At 35.9% G+C, this 23,309-nt stretch overlaps 1 protein-coding gene across 50 annotated transcripts; it reads left to right on the forward strand.

Annotated features, from left to right (window-relative positions):
- Window positions 1–9,704: 9,704 nt before the first annotated feature.
- LOC109115160 (uncharacterized) lies at window positions 9,705–22,590 on the forward strand. 50 transcript variants are annotated; one of them, XR_016084475.1, is made up of 8 exons: window positions 9,705–12,120; window positions 12,291–12,356; window positions 12,844–12,883; window positions 13,096–13,181; window positions 13,889–20,156; window positions 20,393–20,454; window positions 21,584–21,627; window positions 22,293–22,590. XR_016084475.1 is itself a non-coding variant. In XM_088901983.1 (6 exons), exons 1-5 carry the CDS (start codon window positions 11,983–11,985, stop codon window positions 13,919–13,921), a joined length of 363 nt encoding a protein of 120 aa, XP_088758109.1. In that variant the 5' UTR covers window positions 9,705–11,982; the 3' UTR covers window positions 13,922–13,965; window positions 14,137–22,590. The 50 variants fall into 50 exon arrangements, 6 of the variants coding, with proteins under 6 accessions (XP_088758109.1, XP_088758110.1, XP_088758111.1 ...); XR_016084470.1 differs by having other exon boundaries at window positions 13,889–20,454; XR_016084474.1 differs by having other exon boundaries at window positions 21,584–22,590.
- The last annotated feature ends 719 nt before the right edge of the window (window positions 22,591–23,309 follow it).

Here is a 23,309-nt window from a genome sequence, read left to right on the forward strand (position 1 = left end):
TACTTCGCGGATTGAAAGCTCACCTAGCTCGAGCAAAGGGATTGTGGGTGAAAGAGTTGCCCAGTGTCCTTTGGGCCTACCGAACTACTATCAAGACTATGATGGGTGAGACCCCCTTCAATCTCACGTGTGGTACAAAGGCGGTGATCCCGGTTGAGGTCGAGGTACCCACATTGCGATTTGAGGCCTATGATGAGGAAACAAACGACGATGAGCTCCATACCAACTTGGACCTAGTAAAGGAGGTGCTAGACTTGGCCTACATTCGGACTGTGGCCTACCAGTAGATAGTAGCTCGGTACTATAATGCACGGGTCAAGAAGCGACAATTCTGTGTTGGCGACCTGGTTCTCCAAAAAGTTATGGTACCTGAATCCGGCACAGGTAAGCTCGGGCTGAACTGGGAAGGTTCGTACCGAGTAAGGCGGGTGTTTGGGGAAGGCACGTATGAGCTCAAGACTTTGGAAGGGAAGAAGGTACCTCGAGCATGAAACACTGATAACCTAAGAAGGTACTACTTATGAGTCCACCACTCCAAGGTAAAATTCCTCTAAGACCATGGGACCACCGAACTGGTCAAAAAGATGACGAGATGAAGAGAGGACTTTGAGTCACTCCCAGAAGCCTAAGGGCCATGGTACTGAGCTGACAGAAGATCTCGGCACTACAACAAGTCTCAGTCGCCTCTTCAGCATGGGCAGACAAGTCCTAATCGTCTCTTTGGCATAAACACACAAGTCCTAGTCGCCTCTTCGGCATGGGTTGATAAGTTCTAAACGCCTTCTCGGCATAAGCGCGACAAGTCCCAATCGCTTCTTTGGCTTGGGCAAGTGAGTAGCCCGTACATAGACAAGTCGGGTACATACCCTACAGTGTCCATCCACCTCGGCATACAACAATACTGGGTTATTCCTGCTCGAAGTCCAGCTCGTTAGCTTGACACTTCGGGATAACCAATACTTAGAAAAATTTCGAGCAACTAACACTTAGAAAAATTCTTTCACCCAAAAGGTCCTTTGAATCACTATGCTTCATTAACAAAAAGTTCTAAGTACATGGCAAAAAAAAAAGAACAACTACAATGAGCTCGGAGGCCCAGGACATACACTATGTACGGGGGTCCAAGAAAAGAGGCAAGAGGTATCAATAATTTTGGGGCTCTTCGTCCCCAGTAGCAGCGTCGGTGGGCTGATCAGTCTCCATGAGATCGTTGGCGGCATCGGCGGCATCACCTCCCTCATCCCCTTCCACAGTCTCCTCGCCGAAGAGGTCGTTGCTCTCCTCCTCTTCGGAGTCGGGGTCCTTAGCTGCCTCGAGGGCCATCTCCTCGGTGATTTTTGATGTTGTGATGATGCTGAGGTCGAGGTGAGGAAACTCACATCGGGTCAACCACCTGCTGAGCTTGAAGCCTTTGCGGTAGCCCGCCGTTCCGGTCTCGAAAAGCAGCTTGCATTGTTCCGCCGAAGACTTATACTCCTCGACGGCCTTAATCTTCGCCTCCTCCATCGAGCGAAGCAGGATGTCAGTCCGCTCCTTCACCAGCTCCTCGATGGCCTTAATCCTCCTTCTCTGCCATCATAACGGTCAATAATTCTTTCTGAGCTCATGTATCCCTCAATAATTTGTTGTTCTTGTTGCGAGCCAGGTTCAGATCGGAGTGAGCCTTGTGAGATGATTCCTCGGCTTCGAGAGCCCACTTCAAGTTCATCTCGGACTGGTAGACCAGCGCGTGGATAGAAGAAGTCACCTGACAAGAGGAGAAACGAGACATAAGTACTGGGAAAAAATCTAAGTATAGAAGGGTTGAAGGTTGGTTACATACCACCATGCAGTGTGTCGCCACTCTTCCTCCGAGTAACCTCTTCAGGGAAGACCACATCTTTTCTCTTGAGGAGACCAAGCTTCGGGCTCAACACGCTTCGAGTTGGGACGTTGCTGCTCGATGGGATGGCCTCCTGAGATTGTTGGGCCTCAGAGGACATAGTTTCCTCAAGCAATTGGCGTGGGGAAGCCCCTCCTCGACCAGGTCGATTACCGGGGGCTGTTCGGTGTCAACTGGGGGTTTGGAGGAGGTGGCACCAATGCCCGAAGTGGGAACCTCCTCTTGAATACGGACCTTCTTGGAGGCCCTCTTCTTCTTCTTAACCTTCTGCATGCCTTTGAAGAGCTCATCAGTAGAGAAGTCGGCCATGATAACTGCAAGAAAGCAACGAATAGAGTCAGATGCAATATCATCGAAGCAAAACAAAATAAGAGAAAGAGCACAATAGTTAGTGACCTATCAGGAGGACTTAGGCCAGTCTACGCGAGCTTCTCTTCGGTCATGAAGTTCTCAAACTTCAAGCCTAGCTTCACCCAAGCCCAGACTTCCACCCGCACTTTTTTATCGAGCCTAATGCCGAGGTCCTGGATGGCAGGTGTCCAGTGGGTTGGAAAAGGCCACCCTTTGTTAGGGTGGGACTTTGTTAGGGAGCTCGTGTAACAACTTGTACTCGGGGTGTGGAGACATGTAGTAACTACGCCTATGCTCGGACAGAACATAGGCAGAATTCTTTTTGATGGAAATGATCGAGGAAAAAATGTCGAGGTCAAGAGGTCGATTATAGTCATGAAAAAGGGAGATGGTACCTACAATATTGCAAATGAAGTTTGGGTGGAGCTGGTCTATAGTGACGTCAAAAAATTTGACGATCTCAACTATGAAAGGGTGGAGCGAAAAATGAAGGCCAGCTACGAGTTGTTCCTCGAAGACTACGATCCCATCGTGACCGTGATCCCAAGGAAATTGGCTAAGGGAATACTATAAACGAGATCGTTAGGAAGTCTATAACGATCAACCAAGGATAGGAGCCTATCCGCTGTCATTGTAGATGGACCAAAGATGTATGGCAAGCGATCTCGGTGTGAGGAGGAGGCCAATTTGCTAGAAGCTTCTCACTCTCGCCGAGGTGAGTCTACCTCGGATGGATTGGGGTCCTCGTCCTATGCCGAAGTGCCCACCTCGGTAGGATGAAGGTCCATAGTCCGTGCCGAGGTACCCACCTCGGCTCCAGCGGACTCACCACTCCCATCTAGAAGGCTATCTAGAGTAAGGGCAGACATAATGAATAAAAAGGGAACAAGCAAACTCAAAGTGAAAAGAGGCGGAACAAGGCGAACTCACCGAAAGACGAAAGAGGAAGCGAACTACCCCGGATACAAGACGCGAGTTAAAGAACGAATGCGCGACCTCAACTCTTGAATGCACTTTGAAGGACGAAGGAAAGGGGACTTGGGTCCCCCCTATTTATAGCCACCATATCCGAGAACTGATGGCTCAGATCGATGCGATCCTATGGCTCTCGTGAAAACCGGCTGCACTCCCTTCGAGGAAAGATTTCGATTACGCACGGTCTTTGGCATCTGTAGAGTTTATAAACTACGTCGAGTTTGCGCATCCCTGACACGCAATCTGGTTCTTTCCACTAAGCAACATGGGTTACATCGGTCCGACCAAAAAATCGGGAGGTGAACCAAGAAGAAGTCGGGCCAACCTGCTTGCGCTGACCGTGAACTCCCCGCACCGGGGTTGCGACCCCTGGCATGGGGAGTGGGGGGCAATTGATGAGGGGTAAGTTGGCCCAGCTTAGCAACCGAGTTACACGTGGACGCAATCAGTCACAAGGATGACAACTCAGCAAGGGAGCCTTGCCAGCAGCTCAGGAGCTTGAACACCTCGACATAAAGGCACCTCAGCACCCAATTTAGTTCAGGGCCAAAGAACCGAAGTGCCACGTAATTGATTCCAAAAGCTTCTCTAACGGACTCCAAATTCCCCGAGATCACGACGTTTATTGACAAGGCTCATCCTCACTCTGCCCGAATTGGAGGGAATTGATAAACCTTATCAACTAGCGCATTGCTCTCCTTCGGAAACGAAATGGATCTTATTAATGCAGCCCGGAGATCCCGAAGCCTTTTCATAAAATTCTCAACTACTCAACTATATAAGGGCATCGATCCTTAAAGCAAAGGTACGCGTGATTATTTGCTCACTAGCACTCTAGCACTCAAGTATTCAACTTGCATCCACAATACAATACTGACTTAAGCATCGGAGCGGCCTCGTCGAGTTAACCATCCCGGGTTCTCTGATCCTTTATCTTGCAGCTTGGTCCGGCTCACCACGCAACTAGGGTCTAGGTCATCTTCCAGCTAGGAGTATCCAGATCGCGCACTATCAGAATTCGAATTTGATTAAATATTCGAATATTCAATTTGATTCGAATTCGAGCAATTAATTATTAAAGGTAATTGATAAATATATAAAATAAATATTTTACATATATAAAGTGTATAAATATATAAATTATTTATGTAATTTAATAATTTTATATATAAATTATGTAAAACATTTAAATATTTTATATATTATATATAAGAATTAAATAATTGATTGAATTCAAATATTTATTCAATCGAATCAAGTCATATCCAAATTCGAATCCGATTAGCTATTCAATTTGAATAGGATATCTGAATTCGACCAATTAAATATTCAAATTAACTGAATTCAATTCGATTATATTGAATTTCAAATTCAAAATCGGATTTCCAAATATCGTTGACACCCCTAGGTGTACGTGTACCCAAAACCCAACCCATGTTGCATCCTATGTATAGTAATTCCATAAAAAAAATGGGATTATAGTGTAATGATTAGGTGGTGCTACCTCATGAATATCGTGCGTTCAGTTAATCGCTCCATGTGATGAAGCTTCCAATCAACAATGGGCCTATGATGCACCGAATCCACCATGTTGTTCAGTTAGATTGGTGAAGGGGACAAAATTAGGGGTGCTCACAGCTTGGTTAACTGAATCATGGGCCTATTTTGCAAATTAAATTGGTAATATAAGTTTTTGGGAAAGCGGTAAAGTTGAAATCGAGCCAAAGTCAATCGGTTAACCAGTTGATTTGATTAATCGCTAGTTCAATTCATCAGTTTTTTATTTTTATATTATATATCATAAATAAATATATAATATTATATTATAAATAATAAATAATATATTATATATTGTACATATTTATATATAATGCATATATATTCATTTATAATATATAAAATATATATAAATATATAGATAATCTATATTATATATAAAAGTGCAGATGAAGAATGAAAGTGTTTTTAGATTAAAATCACTCTCTATTTCTTTATTTGGAAAAGGGTATAAAAGATATCCCACGAGAGGGATATCTTTGATTGCATGCCTACAACCCTTGAACAACACTATCGTTTGTCCCCTAGAGACAAAAATTTCTGTCACTGGTCTCACTTACCATTTGATGAGGTCTCTCCCTTTCTCTCTCTCATTCAATCGAATAGGCTACAAACCACCCATTCTCCGCTTAGCCTTGAATCAGTGTGGTCCATGAAACCAAATCTCGATGACAATTTTCATTGAGCAATTTCTAAGCAGTGCCAGTTACCCCACAAATAATGTACATTCTCATCAGTGTTCTTTACATAAACATATGATACCACCCGTTTGGTTTCGTGGGCATGAAAAAACACCACCACATCAGTGCTATATAGGCATTGATGTTTATTGCATATAAAGCAAAATGAAATAACTGTTTGGTTTCACTATTGATCAAATAAAAGATAGAAAACTAAAATGCTTTGGTTTTTGTGTATGGGGCATTTGTGAAAACGTCAAATTCTTGTTTCCCCCCACACCCCAGCGTTTCTTGAAACCAAATGCTGATGTGGCACATTTTAATGGGTATTAATCTGAGATAGAGAGCAAAAAACGTTTAAAGTGAAGCCCAACCAAATAACAAAAACATAAAATGTTTAAAGTAAAAAAGTATAAATAAATGTTTAAAATGAAAAAATACAAATAAATGGCCTATCCATAAATGCTCGTGGAACCAAACACATCAAGTATGTGTTTAATTCTGTTTACGTTTTTCCATTCAAATTTTGTACTTTATTTTCTTTCAAAACCGAAAAAAGTAATACTTACAACCGTTTATGACAAGTAGGTGCCACTAGGTGTCACTAGACTCCACATCAGCATAACAGTGAAAAAACACCTGACCGTTTGTGGAAGTTTTAAAAAATAAATTCCCCAAATGGTAGACGTGCACAAAAACCAAAATCCACTTTTATCATTCTCGATGCATATGAAAGAGCAAGAGAGGAAAACTGCTGAACTAGCACCTATGTGGTAGCGTTTATTGAATAAACGCCCACATAACTAAACACCCTGCAATAATCCCTTCCCCATCTCTCAATGACTGAAATTTTGTGCATGCCTTGAGAAGAAGAAAAGGGATCTTGAAATTGTCAGGAAAGAATCCTTTCTCCAACATTTCCCAATAAAACAACAGTTACTCCATTGGGGGCGTTCTTTTTTTGGATTTTGAGAGCAGGAAGTTGGACAATGGGATTTTGGTTCCCATTGACCAAGAATATCATGTTCTTTTTTCAGATTAATGTGAGGACCAGGGAAAGTTTATTTTCCTGGGTAAGTGATACCCATCTCCTAGGTGGGTAAATAACTTTTTCACCTTGGGGGGGGGGGGGAATTCCAACACTTAAATGGGACAAAAATTCTCAATTTAATAATGGATTTTTATGGCTAAAATGGTCATTTTCTTTTTTACTTGGATAAGTAACTTACCGAAAAGCGAACGGGGCCTTAATGTTTTTGGATTCTTTCTGGTTTATACATGAAGCTTTGCTTTAAGATATAATGTGCGCTAACTGTATCAGAAGTTACAGAGGTTTTGTCTCTCTCAAGTGCATCCAGCATAGCTTCAGCCCTACCAATAACATTGTCTAATAAGACTTGGGAAGAAGGTTTTACTGGTTCAGGAACGTCTACGGCACCGAGTGGAGGCCATCATGAAGTTCCTTTCTGTTGGTTGCTCTTCTAAGGTTTGGATCCGCCAAGCGCTATGAGACAGCCTTAATCCTAGTAAAGCTCTTAGAATCAAGGATTAAAGTATAGGTATCGAGTATTGTATGGACAATTTGGATTTGGATACAAATATCTTTTAGAAACACATGGATACGAACAAAAAATATGAAAAACTTGGATACAATAGAGAAGCACATGCAAATTTCATAAATACATTAATAACACTAAATCTATGGTCAAATAACCACAAATAATGTATAAATATATAAGAAATATATATTTAATGGTGTGCATAAAATATATAAATAATTAATAGTAGAATGCACAGATATCATACAATGCATTAATTAAGAGTCCAAGATGGAGTTATTATATTTTTCCTAATTATTATATCAATTATTTTCTATTTTATTATTTTTACATTTTAACATTAACAAAAAAAGTTAACCAAATATTAAATTCCCAAATATAAATTAAATTATCATTTAATAATTTACAAAAATATATAATTTTAGCTTAAAATATATAATTTTAGCTTAAAATATATAAAATTGGTTAAAACTTCTAAGATATATATCATATGCATATTCATAATTCTTAATTATTAAAATAATTATTTGTAATTTTTTTTGAAATTAAAAATCAATTTTTCATATAAATGTAAATTAGTGGATTTGATAAATTCAATTTAATATTATATTCTTGAATATTTTGTAAACAGATTTTTATTTTTTGTAAATAATAAATATATTGTCATTTAATGTAAATTAAAATATTAATTAATAATTATAAAAATATATCAAATTTGTAAGATATATATCATGTGCAAATTAATAAATTTTAAGTAGTAAGGTAATTATTCTACTATTAATATTTTATTTGTATAAATTTCTTGAGATTAAAATCATCTTTTGATGTAAATATACAATTGATAGATTATTTATTCTATTTGGTATAAAATACTAATTTTAAATAATATTTATTTTAATTTTTAATTGGGGTTGTTAAACATAAATATTGATTATTTATTTGGATAGACATTAATAAAAATTGTGTTATTTCATTAAATATCACAATGCATGGCATGGTCAAGTGGTTGGATGAAGAATTAAAGGTTCTTGGCACCATGCGCGTAGTGTTTTGGATTCAAATTATGCTATTAGTAGTGTTTTCATTTTTAATCAAAGACACTACGTGTCGGTCGGTATTAGTGCGTAACGGTCAATACAATGCGATACAAGCCGATGCGCACTCATATCGGTCCGATACACGCTATTTATAGGATACGTTTCCATTCATAATGCATCCTGTATCGCCCTAATCTGATATCGATAAGATTCACCCTGTATCGGATGTATCGTATCGATATTTAAATCCTTACTTAGAATGTGAGGGGAGAACAAGAAATGAGAGAGAGAGAGAGAGAGAGAATGAAAATTAATTGAATTTTAGATAAATGATAATTAGGATAGAAATTGAAAATTAACAAAAAGTAACTATATGGTTAAAAATAAACTTAAATGCTTATAGTAAATGTGCATATGCATTGCACATGGAAATTTTAAATTATAATAACAATTATTATTAAATTTTGTATTCCATTTTCATCATTAACAAAAATACTTCTTACATTTCATACTTATTTTTGTTTAGTATAACAAAAATACAATATTAGAGACACACCTAATTATTTTTTTGTATTATATATTTTATATATTTTAATTTCTTATTATTCAACTATTACATTATTTATTAGCCCATTTGACTCCAAATGGTCGAATTGCTTATCCACCACCAAGAAGGAAGAAAATGGTTTTGTTTTCAAATTACTTTTCAAAATATTTATTTTTATACTATTAAAATTAATGTTATGGATTTAATTAATAGAATTTAATGATGAAAATTTATATCTTAAACATATGAATTAATGAAGGAATGTACCTTAGACATGAGATTTAATGAGAGAGAATAGGAAAATAGCTTTATTTCTAATTGGTTTTAAATTTTACATTACATTTTCATCATTAATAAAAGCATTTCTTATTTATCATATTATTATTGTTTAATATGTCGAATATTATTAAAAATATTTTAATTTTTAATTTATATATATTTTTTGCATTTGATCTATTTTTTAATTTTATTATTTAATTGTGACAACATGGATTGGTCCATTTGATCCAAAATGGTATAATTTTTTACCACCACAAAGATGAAAACACTACTTTTTTATAAGTAATTTTTAAAAGTATAAGATTTTATGTTATTGGAATTATTAATTTTTCATGCATGGATTTAATTAATAGAATTTAATGATGAGAAGAAATAAAATGCCTTAAATTTATGACTCAATGAAGATGAATACAAGTTAATACCTTAAATGTTGAATTTAATGAAAGAAAAATAAATATATTAAATATCTTAAAATGACTTATTTTCAACTCATTTAATATTAATAACTGATTATCCGATTTGTCCTCATTTTTATCAATAAATTTAAATATAAAAAATAAATTTTGTCCTAAAAAATCCAAAAATATCCTTGAGACTAATGCTATTTATGTTTTTTAAAGCAGTATTCGATATCGGATCGCATTCCAAATTCGATTCGAATCCATTCGCATCCGATCCGATCCGTTCGCAGTTTACGCTAAGTCGCTAACCAAATTCCCGACAGGGAACGGAGTCAGAAGAGGCGGTTACATTGTTTAATCTCAGTCGTCCATCTAATTTCCTCGTGCCTATAAATAGTTACCCCCTTCTAACCGCTTTTTGGATTGCTTCCCCGCGTGAAACTCAAGCGGGCTCCGCTCCTTCCCCATCTCTCCTGGTTTTTGGTCGATGGCTGTACCGCCTTATCAAATGTCCTGGAGTTCTATGAGCCTTTCCTTTCCTTTCGAGTTTGAAGATAATTATCTCGATCATGCAGGATTTTTTCAGGCTTTTGAATTTCTCAGATAATTTGACCCATAGTGGTTGCACGGAATGCTATTTTGAGTTGGTTTGATCAGTCTTTTATTGGATTTTTGGGAATGTTGTCTGTTCAACAACATCGTTTCTTTCTTTGATTCAAGACCTGTTTGATTTCGATTTTTGGATTATCTATTGGCAGTGATATGATTATTGTCCTGCAGATGTGCTTATTTGGTGAATTGTTTTAGAGGGTCCTGAGATGGATGGGTTTGCATTAGACTAGAGTTGGATTCTTCTCTGATTTAGCGATCTTTAAATTTGTATTGAGGATAAGTTTTGATTCTCTCTGATTTAGCGGTTTTTAAATCAGCGTTGAATCCTTGTGGTGGTTTTCTTGTTCATCAGGTAGATTGAGTATTCCTTGGCTGCATATATTGGGTGATGGATCATCTATTTGACAAAGAATAAGTTCTCCTCATCTCTTAGCCTTTTCTGTTCCTGAATTTCTCAAGTGTTCTTTTTTTTATACGGATACATACATGCAAGTTTGTCATGAATTTACAGGATTCAGAAGGTTAATTTGAACTGGACATGTCTATTTAGATGCCTATTTCATAAGCGGGTGTTTCTCGGCTATACAAGTTCATATTTAAGCTTATAAGCATGATGATCATTCAGAAGTTCTACATTAGGATCCTAAACCAGTTATCATTCTTTTATAGGGTGATGCGAATTAGGTACTGTGATTGTTGAGGTTGGATGGAGGTTTGAAGATTTTGTTACACAACTTCCTTTTTGTAATTAGTGGATTTAACTGTAAGCAATCATGCAGTCATTTATTCATGTCCCTAGTACCTTCTGCCGTAAAGTTTGTATAAGCTAAATTCTAATCCCAAAGATTGGCATGCTTTATGCTTTTTCATTCACTTTAGTTAATCTTTTATGATTCCAGTTCATTTGGTGGGAGGTTGAATCGGAGGTTGTATTTCCTGTGCAATACAGTGGGGATATGAACAAAGCCTTTGTTGTGGATGTTCTCTTTGGTTTCTCACAAAAGAATTTCTGTGACCGATCAAAAAAAAAGAAAATTATGTGCTTACCAATTAAAAATTATTCTCTATTGAGGGGCTAGAATATTCTCTTTTCAATGTATTTTTGGTTTCTTATGCTTAGGTTTTTTGTGACTTTTTATAAAGAAAAAAGGATTGACAACCCAAATAATAACAAATTTATGCATTTAATGAGGTTTCATAAGAACAATTATGTAATGCTAAGAGCTTTAAGGAGCATGTGAAGTGCTTTGGGTCTGTGATTTTCAGATCTTGTGGTTGTGAGGAGCTTTTGTCATCCAGACTTTTATTTTCTGAAGCCTTTGTAATTGGCATTAATTATTTCTGAAAAGATAGAATATATATTGAGGAAGATAATTGGATTGGGTACTAGTTTGATGTCCTAACCATTTGATTTTTTTCTTTGTTGTTTAAGACAGGTCTGTCCCTGTAATAGAACTTCTAGTTTTCATCTATACTTTCCACCTTTTATCCTCTTCATATCTGATTGATCATTTTGTACATTGAATGGGTTATGGTGAAGTCTGTCTTGAACATTCAGGACTTGGATGGGCAGTTCTTTTTTAGTGAAATTTAACAAGGTTTTATGTGGAATGCCATAGAATCCTAGTTAATGAGAAAGTGTCGTAACTCATTCTGAATGGTCTTGGTTGGCTTTAAGTTGCTGTTCCCGTCCCTTATTCAAGGAACTATTTTTGGTGTTCTCACTGTTGGAGACTTCGAATTGCAACCTAATCTTACATTAAATCAATTGGTCAAGGCCCAAGAAAATGTGTTTGTTTTGCGACATCCAAAGTTTTAAAATGCATTATATTTGTGATCTTCATGTAATGGTAATTGAAACTATACAGATAATAACTATTGCAGAAGAGGGTTTTCTTGGTTATACAGATCTCTATTTAATTGGTATGAGGATCTTTTAGTGGTTCTTTGATTCATCAAATTTTCAGGGCTATACAGAAGAGGGTTTTTGTGGATATACACATAATGACTATTGCAGAAGAGGGTTTTTGTGGCTTATACAGATAATGACTATTGCAAAAGAGGGTTTTCGTGGCTTATACATATAATGACTATTACCGAAGATGGCTTTCGTGGTTATACAGATAATGACTATGAAAGAGGAGGGTTTCATGGCTATACAGATCTCTAACTTTATCTCAATCATCCTTGCTACTGTTGTATTGTGTTGGAAGTCTCTACTGCACTCCATTGCCTCTCAAGTATCTTATGTTTTTTTTTTTTTTTTTTTTGTATTGGTAGGATTTATAAAGTTGTTTTTTATTTGATATGGCTGCTTTGATAAGTCATACTACATGAAATAATTTACTTGAACATATGAATTCTAGCATTTCTATATTTTTTTCTTATTCACTTTGATTTTTTTTTATAGGATATCAGTCTGTTCAAATTTCACATGGTAGTGAATTTCAGTGCAAAAGGCTTCTTGATGCCAAGTGTAGGTTCTTGGTAGTTGTTGCTTCTTAGTGCTGTTTTCTTTGGATTAAATGGTTCTTAGGGATGCCTCTAATTGGTAGAGATTAAGATGTCGAAACTTGTTCTTACTTATGGTTTCTTATGAGTTTTGTGGATGACTTCAGCTTTTTTTGCTACATTATCATTTGTGGTTCCAATCTACTCTGTAGAGGTTTTAATTCTAGTTTGGTTCTTTCAGTCTTTATTCTCTGCCATTCGCCTTTAGAAATTGGTACATGTATTTGGTTTATTATTATTTCCATTTGCTTGTTACTGATGGGATTTTTTAAGTTCCTGGAATGTTCATGTGTTGCTGGGTTGTGATTGCATTAGACTCTGTCAGTCTATGTCATATCTTAGGTGATTTGATCCATTTTGGTTGATGAATTTTCTGCCTTGCTTGGATTTGATTTGGTCTGTCATTTTGTGGTTTTGACAACTTTTTTTTTTTTGTTATTTCTTTGTCTAAGATTGACTCAAGACGTTTTTATTTTGACTCGAGATGGACTGGTATCTTTTCTAAAACTCGTGAGTGTGGATTCTTCTTATATAATGTACAATTCATGAGTTTTTGGTCCTAGTTATGATATCGTCATGTTAGTCAGTTTTGGATCTGCTTTGAATAACCATTTTGGTTTTGTTGTTCTGCAGGGGTATTGGGAATTTCTGTATTTATGCTTTGGTCTATCTTACAATTATTGATAAAGAGATCCTGTAATTAGGCAATATCTATGCTCAAAACGAGTTTATCATTTCTTCCCTCATATGTTCTCCTTGGCACTTCAATTTCTTGATGATTGGTTCCATGGTAATGTCCTAAGTTCTGGGTTTTTTTATAGTAAAATAAGATTGATTAAAAGAAAATGGAAAGAATAAGATAAGGTGACATGAAATCACCCAAAGGAGAAAGTAAAACTACTCAATAACAAAGTCTCACCTCTACTCATACAAATAAAAAAATCCAAAACACCCACAATAGAAAGCAAAAAACTCCAAGCCAAAATAGAAAATCCTTGTGTCACCAATCAGAATCAAAAGTAGCAACAGCCTCATCCACCCTCAATCTTCAACTCCAACCTTTCACTCACCTAACATACAATGGTTTCCCAAAATCATTAACCCCTATCCATCTCTCATACAACTAAGACACCCTACTGATGAAAACTAGACTCCATATTGGCCCTACTCGTTTTCATGTCCACTAGCTGTCCTGCTTTATTGGCTTGATTAGAATCCAACACGATTCTCCTCTTATTAACCTTCTTATGTTGTCGTAGATTCTAAAGCATTTGAAGCTTGACATGAGAGATTGAAGTTCCCATCACATCTCAAAACTGGTTTTGTGCTGATTCCCATTTAATAAATCAATATCAAATAATTGAATAGCCATGGTTGGACCTTCGGGAAAGTGCAAGTTCCATTATTTTGAGTTTTGCCATTCTCGTATGATTCTCTCTTGGTTATCATATAGTTCTCCTAATTATTACTTTACATACTCATGGTATGGATTCTCAGGATATTGAAGTGATGAAAGGTGACTTGTTTTGAAGGACAACAAGATATAAAAGCCATCCATACAGGGGTATTTTAGAGTATGCTTATTCTCACCAAGTTTTATCTGAAAAAAAAACCTAATTCTATGATATAAAAACTAGCCTTTCTGCTAGAGTTGTAAACAGTTGATGGAGAATTGTAATTGGATGTATAAAAATGTGGAACCATGTTTCTCTCATGACATGAAGGTTGGTTTCTGTTGGATGTAGGAATATGGATAGCATCACCTTGGCATCCCTAGCTCTATTGGTTATGTTTTAACAAAGGTGAGCTAAATTAATCTGACAAGTATTTTTCAATGGTGTGTCTGTGAACTTTTGACAATGTACTATTTTGATGTGATATATATCCATTTTCAGAACTATGTTTTGCAAGTATATCATGTTGTTTTAGGTGAATTGCCTTGTTCATGTCAGTATAAAAAAGGCCATTTACCAATTTTGCTCCTGACTATTTGTGGTTTTGCGGTTTTGATAAGGGTGGACTGAATGCCAGACCTAAGCTATTGAATTTTGGTATGAAGTGGCTCCTGCTGGACTGAAACCTGCATTCCCATGATTTTACTATCACGATTCGTGATTCTCATCTGGGACAATGTAGTTATTATAGTATATAAAATAGGGCAAAATAGTCATGGAAAAGCTCTAGATGGACATGTTATCGGAGGAGAAGTCTTGCTCCGCTCTATCTTGATTTCAAATGCAATGCAAAATTAACATTGTCATTTCACTCTGTCCAATTTCAAGGAAAGTTATTGTATGGGATGAAAAATGATGCAGTTATTAAGCAATTGCATTGCTTGATCAACTTAGTCATTCTTCCACAGCTTGTTCACTTACAATCAGTCTCATCATCTAATCTCAATCACAACGGTCAAAGTGCTTAAATCCTGGAAGGCAATGACTTTGAAATCCCTTATTGTGGGTTGCATTTGTCTTCAGTTAATTTTGGGAATCTCTTTTGATCAGGATGATTAGTTATTTGCATATGGTTGCATCACAATAAGGACCTTTACTCATTCCATTTTTACCGGCAGCAGAATGGTTATTGTTTTGTAGATATGGTGAATGGTTATTGAGAGTGCTGATATAGATATAGATGAATCACTTCTTTTTATTATATTGTATCATCATCAAGACATGCTCTATTTATGTTTTGATTGGCAGCAGAATGATTATTGCTCTGCACATTTGTGGAGTTGAATGGTTTCTGAGGATTCTGAGATATGCTATACTTTGAGTTTGTGGATTTTCTCTAATCTGATGTTGAGGTAGTTTAATGTTTAGTCTTGATTTCTCTTGGATTGATCTGGTTTAATATCAGTGTTGGATCCTTGAGTTGGGTTGCTTGTTGTTGATTGTGATCTCTGGAAAAATTTTCTGGTTTAGTATTTGGGATTCAGAAGGTTGGTTTTATTTGTAAGGTGTTCGCATGTCTATTCAGGGATCAAGTTTAATGCATAATATCTGTGAAAATTTACATAGTATCTCAAACTATTAATTGATTTTTCTGGTGGAATGGACAACTTTTGGTGCAAGACCTTTCAGGTTGATTAGAGGTTTTGAAGTATACCATTTTCTTTTTGTTAGTTAGACCAACGTTAATGATAATGAAGACTATACAGATAATGACTATTTTAGAAGGGGGTTTATATGGCTACACGAATCTCTAACTAGTTGGTATGATGATCTTCGTGTGTTCTTCCATTCATCAAATTTTCATGGCCACACAGAAGAGGGTTTTCATGGCTATACAGATAATGATATTGCAAAGAGGATTTTTGTGGGTACAGAGAAGTGGGTTTTCATTGCTATACAGATCTTTAACTAAATTGGTATTATGACCTTTGGGTGATTCTTCCATTCATCAATTTTTCCAGTCGGTAATCCTTTCCGCCGATGTTTTGCGCCAAAAGTCTCTATACAGATAATGACTATCATGGACGAGGATTTTTGTGGCTACACAGATAATGAATATTGCAGAAGAGGGTTTTCATGGTATTACAGATTGTTTTGTGTAGGTAGGGAATTTAAAAACAACGGGCAGACGATTATTTAATCCATGCCTCTCAAGTGTGTTATTTCATTTTTGAGATTGGTTGGAAGTTGGGTTTTATTTGACATTTCTGCTTTGATAAGCCATACTACTTGAGGTAGTTTACTTGATCATACAGATTCTAGCATTTCCGTATTTTTTTTGGTATTATTAACTATGGTTTTTTATAGGATATCAGTATGGACAGTGCACAAGGCTTCTTGATGCCAAGTGTTGGTTCTTGGTAGTTGCTGCTTCTTAGTGCTGTTTACATTGGATTAAAATGGTTCTAATGGATGCCTCTAAATGGTAGAGATTCATTAAAGATGATGTTGAAATTCATTCTTACTCGTGGTTTTTATATGAGCTTTGTGGGATTCTTTCTGCTTTTTTTGGTGCAGTTCACATTACCGTTTGTGGTTCCAGTCTGTTCTGCAAAGGTTTAATTTTGACTCCAGTTTGGATCTTTGAATCTTTCCCAATTTCCATTATATTGTCAATTATGGGCATATTTAAGTTCCTTCCATGTTCATGTATTGCTGGGTTGAGATTGCATCAGAACTCCATCAACTGTGGCATATCTTAGGTGATTTGATCCATTTTGATTCTTGAATCTTCCATTTGCTTGGATTTGATCCAATATGTCATTTTGTGATTTTGAAAACTTTCCTTATTATATTTTTGTCTTAGGTTGAATCAAGACATGTTTGGTTTTATTTTTGACATGAGATAGACCGGTTGCTGTTCTAAAAATGATGTTGTCAAGGTTGGTTTCCTAAGGACCTGATGGTGGGGGGGCTTCCATGTCAATGAGTATTGATTCTTCTATTATTATATACAATTCATGAGTCAGCATTTGGTCCTAGTTATTATATCTTTTTATTAGTCAGTTTTGGATCAGCTTTGAATAACCGTTTTGGTTTTGTTGTTCTACAGGGATATTGGGAATTTCTATTTTTATGCTTTGATCTGTTTTACAAACAATGATCAAGAAATTCCGTTCTTAAGAAATATCTATGCTCACATTAATCTGACATACAATGAGTTTTATCATTTTTTCCTCATGTTCTCCATCTCCCTTCAATTTCTTGATGGCTGGTTCAATGGGCTTCTTCTGTTGTTGTGGATCCTAAAGCATCTAAAGCTTGAAATGAGAGATTGAAGTTCTCGTTCAATGTTGTTCAATCTTTGTTACCATTCGACTTTTTTCTGCTTCTCATTACCTAAGCAGCACCAAATAATTGGATTGCCATGGTTGGTCCTATGGGAAGTGCAAGTTCCCTTATATTTAATTAGTTTTGCCATTATCATATGATTCTCTCTTGGTTTATCCTATAGTTCTCCCAAAGATTACTTGGGATACACATGGTAAATCCGTTATGGATTCTCTGGATATTGAAGTGATGAAAGGTGTCTTGTATTAAACAAGAAATGGTATGAAAATTCATCCATACAGGGATATTTTTTGTGTATGTTTATTCTTAGCAAGTTTTAACCGAAAGGAACCTAATTATATGACATAAAAAGTAGCCTTTTTGTGCTTGGGTTGTGAGCAGTTGATGGATAATTGTAATTTGACAGGGGATTGGATGTACATAAATTCTGAACCATGTTTCTCTCATGGCATGAAGTTTGATTTCTATTGGACACAGGCATATGGATAGGTATTGCATAAGGGGATTCACCTTGGCATCCCTAGCTCTAATGTTTTAATGAGGATTAACTAAATTAATCAGGCAAGAATTTTTTAATAGTTTATCTGTGTATTTTTAGCAGTATAATTGGACATGTTATATATATTCATTTTCAGAACTATGTTATGCAAGTGTTACGTTTCTTTTTTGGCATGAGGTGGCTTATCACAGACGTGAAACATGCATTCTCATGCTTGTCAGCCCAAGATTTTACTATCATGATTGGTATTTTTCATCAAGGACAATATAGTTGTTATAGGATATAAAGTTAGTCAAAATAGTCATGGAAAATCTATAGCTCCACATGTTATCAGAGAAGTATTGCAGCCCTCCATCATTGTTGCATGCTGTCCAATTGCAATGGAAGTTCTTGTATGTGATGAAATATGATGTGGCTGTCTGATCAATTGCACCACTTAATCAACCTAGTCTTCCTTCCACAGCCTGTTCACTTATGGTCAGTCTCACTATCTGATCTCAACAGTCCAATGCATATAAATCCTAGAAGACAATGGTTTGCAGCTCCTCTACTGTGGGTTTCACTTGTGTGCCTGTTCACTTATGGTCTATTTCACCATCAGATCTCAATAGTCCAATGCATCGGAATCCTAGAAGGCAATGGTTTTCAGATCCTCTTTTGTTGGTTTCACTTGTCTTTAGTTGGTGAGTTGGTTCATGGTTATTGAGAGTGTTGATATAGATGAATCATTTTTTTGCCTTGTGTCATCATCAAAACATGTTCTCTTTTGTTTTAATTAGCAGTGAATGATTACTGCACTACACATCTATGGAGTTGTACATGGTTTTTGAAGATTGTGAGATATGATAGACTTTCAGTTAGGATTCTTTTCTTATTTGACATTTAGTTTTGATATTTCTTATGATTTCACTCGGATTGAGCAGTTTTAACATCAGTTTTGGATTTTTGAGTTGCTTGCTTGTTATTGACTGAGATTTTTGGATGAATTTTCTGGTTTATATAGACAAACTACAGGTTCTTGTATTGTAATTGGGATTCGACACGTTGATTTGGACTTGACATGGCTTATATATGCCGAATTCATTAGGTGATTCTCATGGCTGTTCAGATTTCTATTTAAATTTTATGCATGATGGTTGAGAACTACATAGCTGTTTGGTTTGAAGGAAAGAGTAGGGAATGGAAGGGAAATGCAGGGAAACCTATACAAGATTTGTAAAGGTTTCCCTTCCTTTGCCTTCCTTTCCCTACCTTTTCCTTCAAACCAAACATAGTCTAAATATATTAGTTGATTTTTTAGGTGGACTGGGTTTTTTTATTGGGTACAATACATTTCAGGTTTTTTAGAGTTTTTGGAGTATTTTTTACCAATTAGAGCGGATTTAATTTCAAGCAATCACAGTCATTTATTTATATCTGCAGTAAAGTGGGTGGTAAAGATTGGATATTATCTGAGTGTCTGCTCGTCTGTGCCCTCTAGTTGTATCTTTGGTTTATTCCTGAACTTATTCAGAAGGTTGATTTGATCTGGACATGGCTATATAGATGATCGATGCATAAGTGGGTTTTTGTGGCTTTCAGATTCTATTTAAGTTTTATGCATAATAATTCAGAATTTCCATATGGTACCTCAGTCTGTTAACTTACTCAGTAGGTTATAGTAGGTCTGTTGTAGATTATGTAGGATGCAGAAGGTTTACTTGAGCCATTGAGCAAAAAAAAGACTAATATAGATAGTGATATTGGAGAAGAGTTTTTTTACGGCTATGCAGATATCTAATTAAATTGTTATTGTCATCTTTGTATGGTTCTGTGCAGCCTCTTATTCATCAAATTTTCAGGTAGGTTATCACTATTTCAAGCTTTTTATGGATTTTTACTGATGACATGGTTGTCAAATTAGCCTAATCACTAGGATGGTCCAATCTGATGAATAAGGGGACCGTAAGGTGGTTTTGAGCTGGCTAGAGGAAAAAAATGTGGGTACCTGGAATGCTTCGACAGATGATCAAAGAATCCATTGCATTGCCATCTAATCTGAACTGCTTGTTCAAATGGACACCTTGATCATCTACCTCAATATCTGATCTTTTGGCTCAAGACTGATTTGACTAGGTAACGACTTTTATGGGGGATTCTTGGTCCAGGCACTAATGTAAATCTGAGTTAATACTAACAGATTCATTGAATTGTGAGCTTCATGCTTATTGTACGGTTTTCTTGTAAGCTTCTGGATATGGAGTTGTTCTGAATTAATACAAATTTATTGTTATTGAGGATAATTTAGCTATTATGGCATATAAAGTATATCAAAGTAGTCATAGAAAAGCTCCTCTAGATGCATACTTTATTGGAGGAAGTATCTTGTATCACCTCTATCCTGACAGCCACTTTGAAGCAACTTAAGCCTCACTGTTGCACATTATCCAGGTACAATAGAAGTTCTTATATGGGATGAAATGTGATGTGGCTATCTAATCTCAGTTGTCAATCCAGTCATCCACAGCCTATTCATCTGCCAGTCAGTTTCACTACCTAATCTCAATATTCCAATTGCAACAAAATTCTATAAGGCAGTGGCTTGCAACCCCTCAACTGTGGGTTTGACCTGTCTTTTGTTGGTTTCGAATTCAAGAGTTTCTCTTTCCTTTTTGATTGGAAGCAGAAAATTATTATTGCTCTACAGAAACAATGAAATGGTACATGGTCTTTTACTTTTGAGAGTGCTGATATTTCTCTTCTCATTTTGATTAGCAGTGGATTGATTATTGCTTTGTAGATCTGATGAGTCAGTGCTTGGCTTTTGAGGGTTCTGAGATGTAAGTGTTTCCCCAATACATTTAGTTTGGATTATTCTCTTGTATAATGATTGCCAAGCAAATGTTGAGACTTTTTTCTTTCCGGAATTTTTCCACTCCTTAATCCTATCAGACAAATTGCAGGTTCTATTGTTAATTTTCAGGTTCAGAAGGCTGATATGATCCAGATAGTGATAACTAATCCATAGGGGATTTTCATGGTGCTATTGAGTTTCTTAGTCTTGTTTTATACATGATTGAGTGGTTTTTTAATCCATTTATCAAGTTTTCAGGTGGACTGGGCAAATTTGGTAGAAAGTGTGTTGGTTTGTTGGGAGGTTCTTAGTTGTTTTTTCTTGGTACAATTTGCCTTTTGCTAATTTTAGCAGATTTAATTTCAACCAATCTCTATCATTTATTTTTGTTTGGCGATTGGATATTGAGTTTCTGCATTGTTCATGTCTGCTGGTTAACATCTGTGGTTACAGTTTTTATTGGAGGGAGGTTGAATTTGAGTTTGATGTTTGTTCCATCAATGATCATCTTTGCCTATTATTGATATAATTATATAATTATACCCAATTTTCATACCTTTTTTTAAGCCTCTCTATTATTGTGAAACCAATTTAATGTGTCTGCCAACTATTGCTTTTTTAAGTTAAATAAAAATCCTAGAAGGTACTATAGTTTCCTTGTATCAGAGTTTATTAATTGGTTCTTGTGGTTTGTCAGACATGCATATGAGCTGACATACGCCTGGGGTAAGGCTTTTACATCCCCTCATTTGGTTTCTTCTATGATTTTAGTAAAATTTTAGGTGGCCCCTCCACCGGGAGTAAATTTTGCGGTTACAAAAAATCCTTGAAGGTATCGACTTTGCTGGCCCTCCATTTTGTCTGAGTTTGATCCCTATTTTGTTGGTTTTTGGGAGTCCTGTTTATTTTAAGGTCATAGTTTCTTTGCATTAGATTGTATCAGAGCCAAGATCATGGTTGGGTTTGCATTAGACTACTCATTGGATTCTTATCTGATTTAATAAACTTTTAATCAGTGTTTTGTCTTGGTTTCGATGTCACTTTCTGAATTTATTGATGCTTTATTCCTTTTACGTGGGGATAGATATATGACAAATTCTGTTGTACATTTTCAGGATTCAGAAGTTTGATTTAAACTATACATGGATATAATGAATAAGTGAGTTCTTGTGGCAATTCAGATTCCTATTTATGTCCTGTGTGATAATTGAGGATTTCTCTATACTATCTCAGTATGTTTATCAAATTTTTAGATGATCTGGGCAAACTTTCATCACCAGGTTGTATTGAAGTTCATTATCAATCAACGAAAATGCCAAGTTGCTTTATCCATATCCTTATTTCATCTTTTGTGACTACAGTTTACTTTAGAGGAGTAGGTTTAGTTTAGGCTTAAAAAAGATAAAGAAGTTGAATCGAAAAGGAAGTGTTCTTATGTTATTTCCTTATTCCCATGTGAATTGGCTTGTCTATCTTCTTGGATAGCAATTATTTTGATTGGTAATTGTCTACTTCATTAACATCTGCTAAAAAAAATCTTACAAAATGTCCCAAGCATAGTCCATAGGAGGTTTTGCCTCAGCAACCGACCCAAATATATCATTTGTGTTGACTAAAACTATAGGTTAGATTCCCCGTTAGTCATCCCCTAATACAAAGTCTTTTAACAACCCTTACACTGTACCCCATGTGTTACAATGCTATACTCTTTTGCATTAGATTGAATAGTTAATCATTTCTTGCTTTCTACTAGATGTGAACTTCCTATCGTCAGCTAAACCAGCTTAATCTACTTTTTTTGTTGAGTTGTGACTTGAATTCCAGTTTGTAGCCTGCTTCAAGATTCAACCCAAAGCTTGTGGGGAAGAACTCAAATGGAAATTTTCATTAAGGTTTGTGGTTGATTCCAATCCGCTTTGTATAATGGGTCTATTATGTAGTTTTTTTTGCAGTGGTCCAGTGGATTTACTTTGTCTCTACAACACAGATCTTTTTTTTTTGGCTTTGAGATGTTATTTAACTCTGTATTCCAACTTTTATTTAGTGGATTTCTACCTTCTCCTCCGTGGACGTAGGCCAAAGGCCGAACCACGTTAACTTGTGTGGTGTTATCTTCTCATCATCTTGTTTTTGCTTCGTTTTGTGCCATCACGAATCATCATACATGCTGTCACGCTCAATTAATGCAAGCCAGATCACCCATCAGAAAAAATGCTCAATTAATTGGCAACCCAATATAGATTTTTTCTGCTCCATTTGCAGTGTAAATCCAAAGTGGATGCAAAGCTTGTGTTTGGTCTATTGCCACCAATACTAGCAACGTTCTCGGTACTATTGTTGATTCTTCACAGAACAGCAAATTTGGTGTTTCTGTTATAAATGTTAATACCTAATTTAATGTTTATATTTTTTTATGAACCGTTTAACATTTATCCGGATAAGTGCACTTAACCATATTCTTTTATTTCTCATGTAAATAAAACAATGACATTTTAGTCATAAAAATTTATTATTAAAAAGGGTTTTTTATCCCATTTAAGTATTGGCAACTTTCCCCATAGGTAGGAAAGTTAATTTATCCACCTAGGAGATGAGACCCAAGAAAATAAACTTTTCCTGGTCGTCACATAAATTTGAAAAAAGAATATGGGATTCTTGGTTAATGGGAACTAAAATCCCATTGACCAACTTTTTCCCCTCAAAATCCAATAAAAACAGAATTTCCCCTTAGTATAAATGATTATTTGATGGTATCAAGACAATTTATCAAAAATTTGTATTGAACAACACAAAAGGTTGCAAATAGAAATGGCAATGGTACCAAACATAACAAAATTTTGC

The sequence above is a fragment of the Nelumbo nucifera genome, chromosome 3 (genome assembly GCF_055504915.1).
Source record: "Nelumbo nucifera cultivar China Antique chromosome 3, China Antique-T2T, whole genome shotgun sequence".
Lineage (NCBI taxonomy): Eukaryota > Viridiplantae > Streptophyta > Magnoliopsida > Proteales > Nelumbonaceae > Nelumbo > Nelumbo nucifera.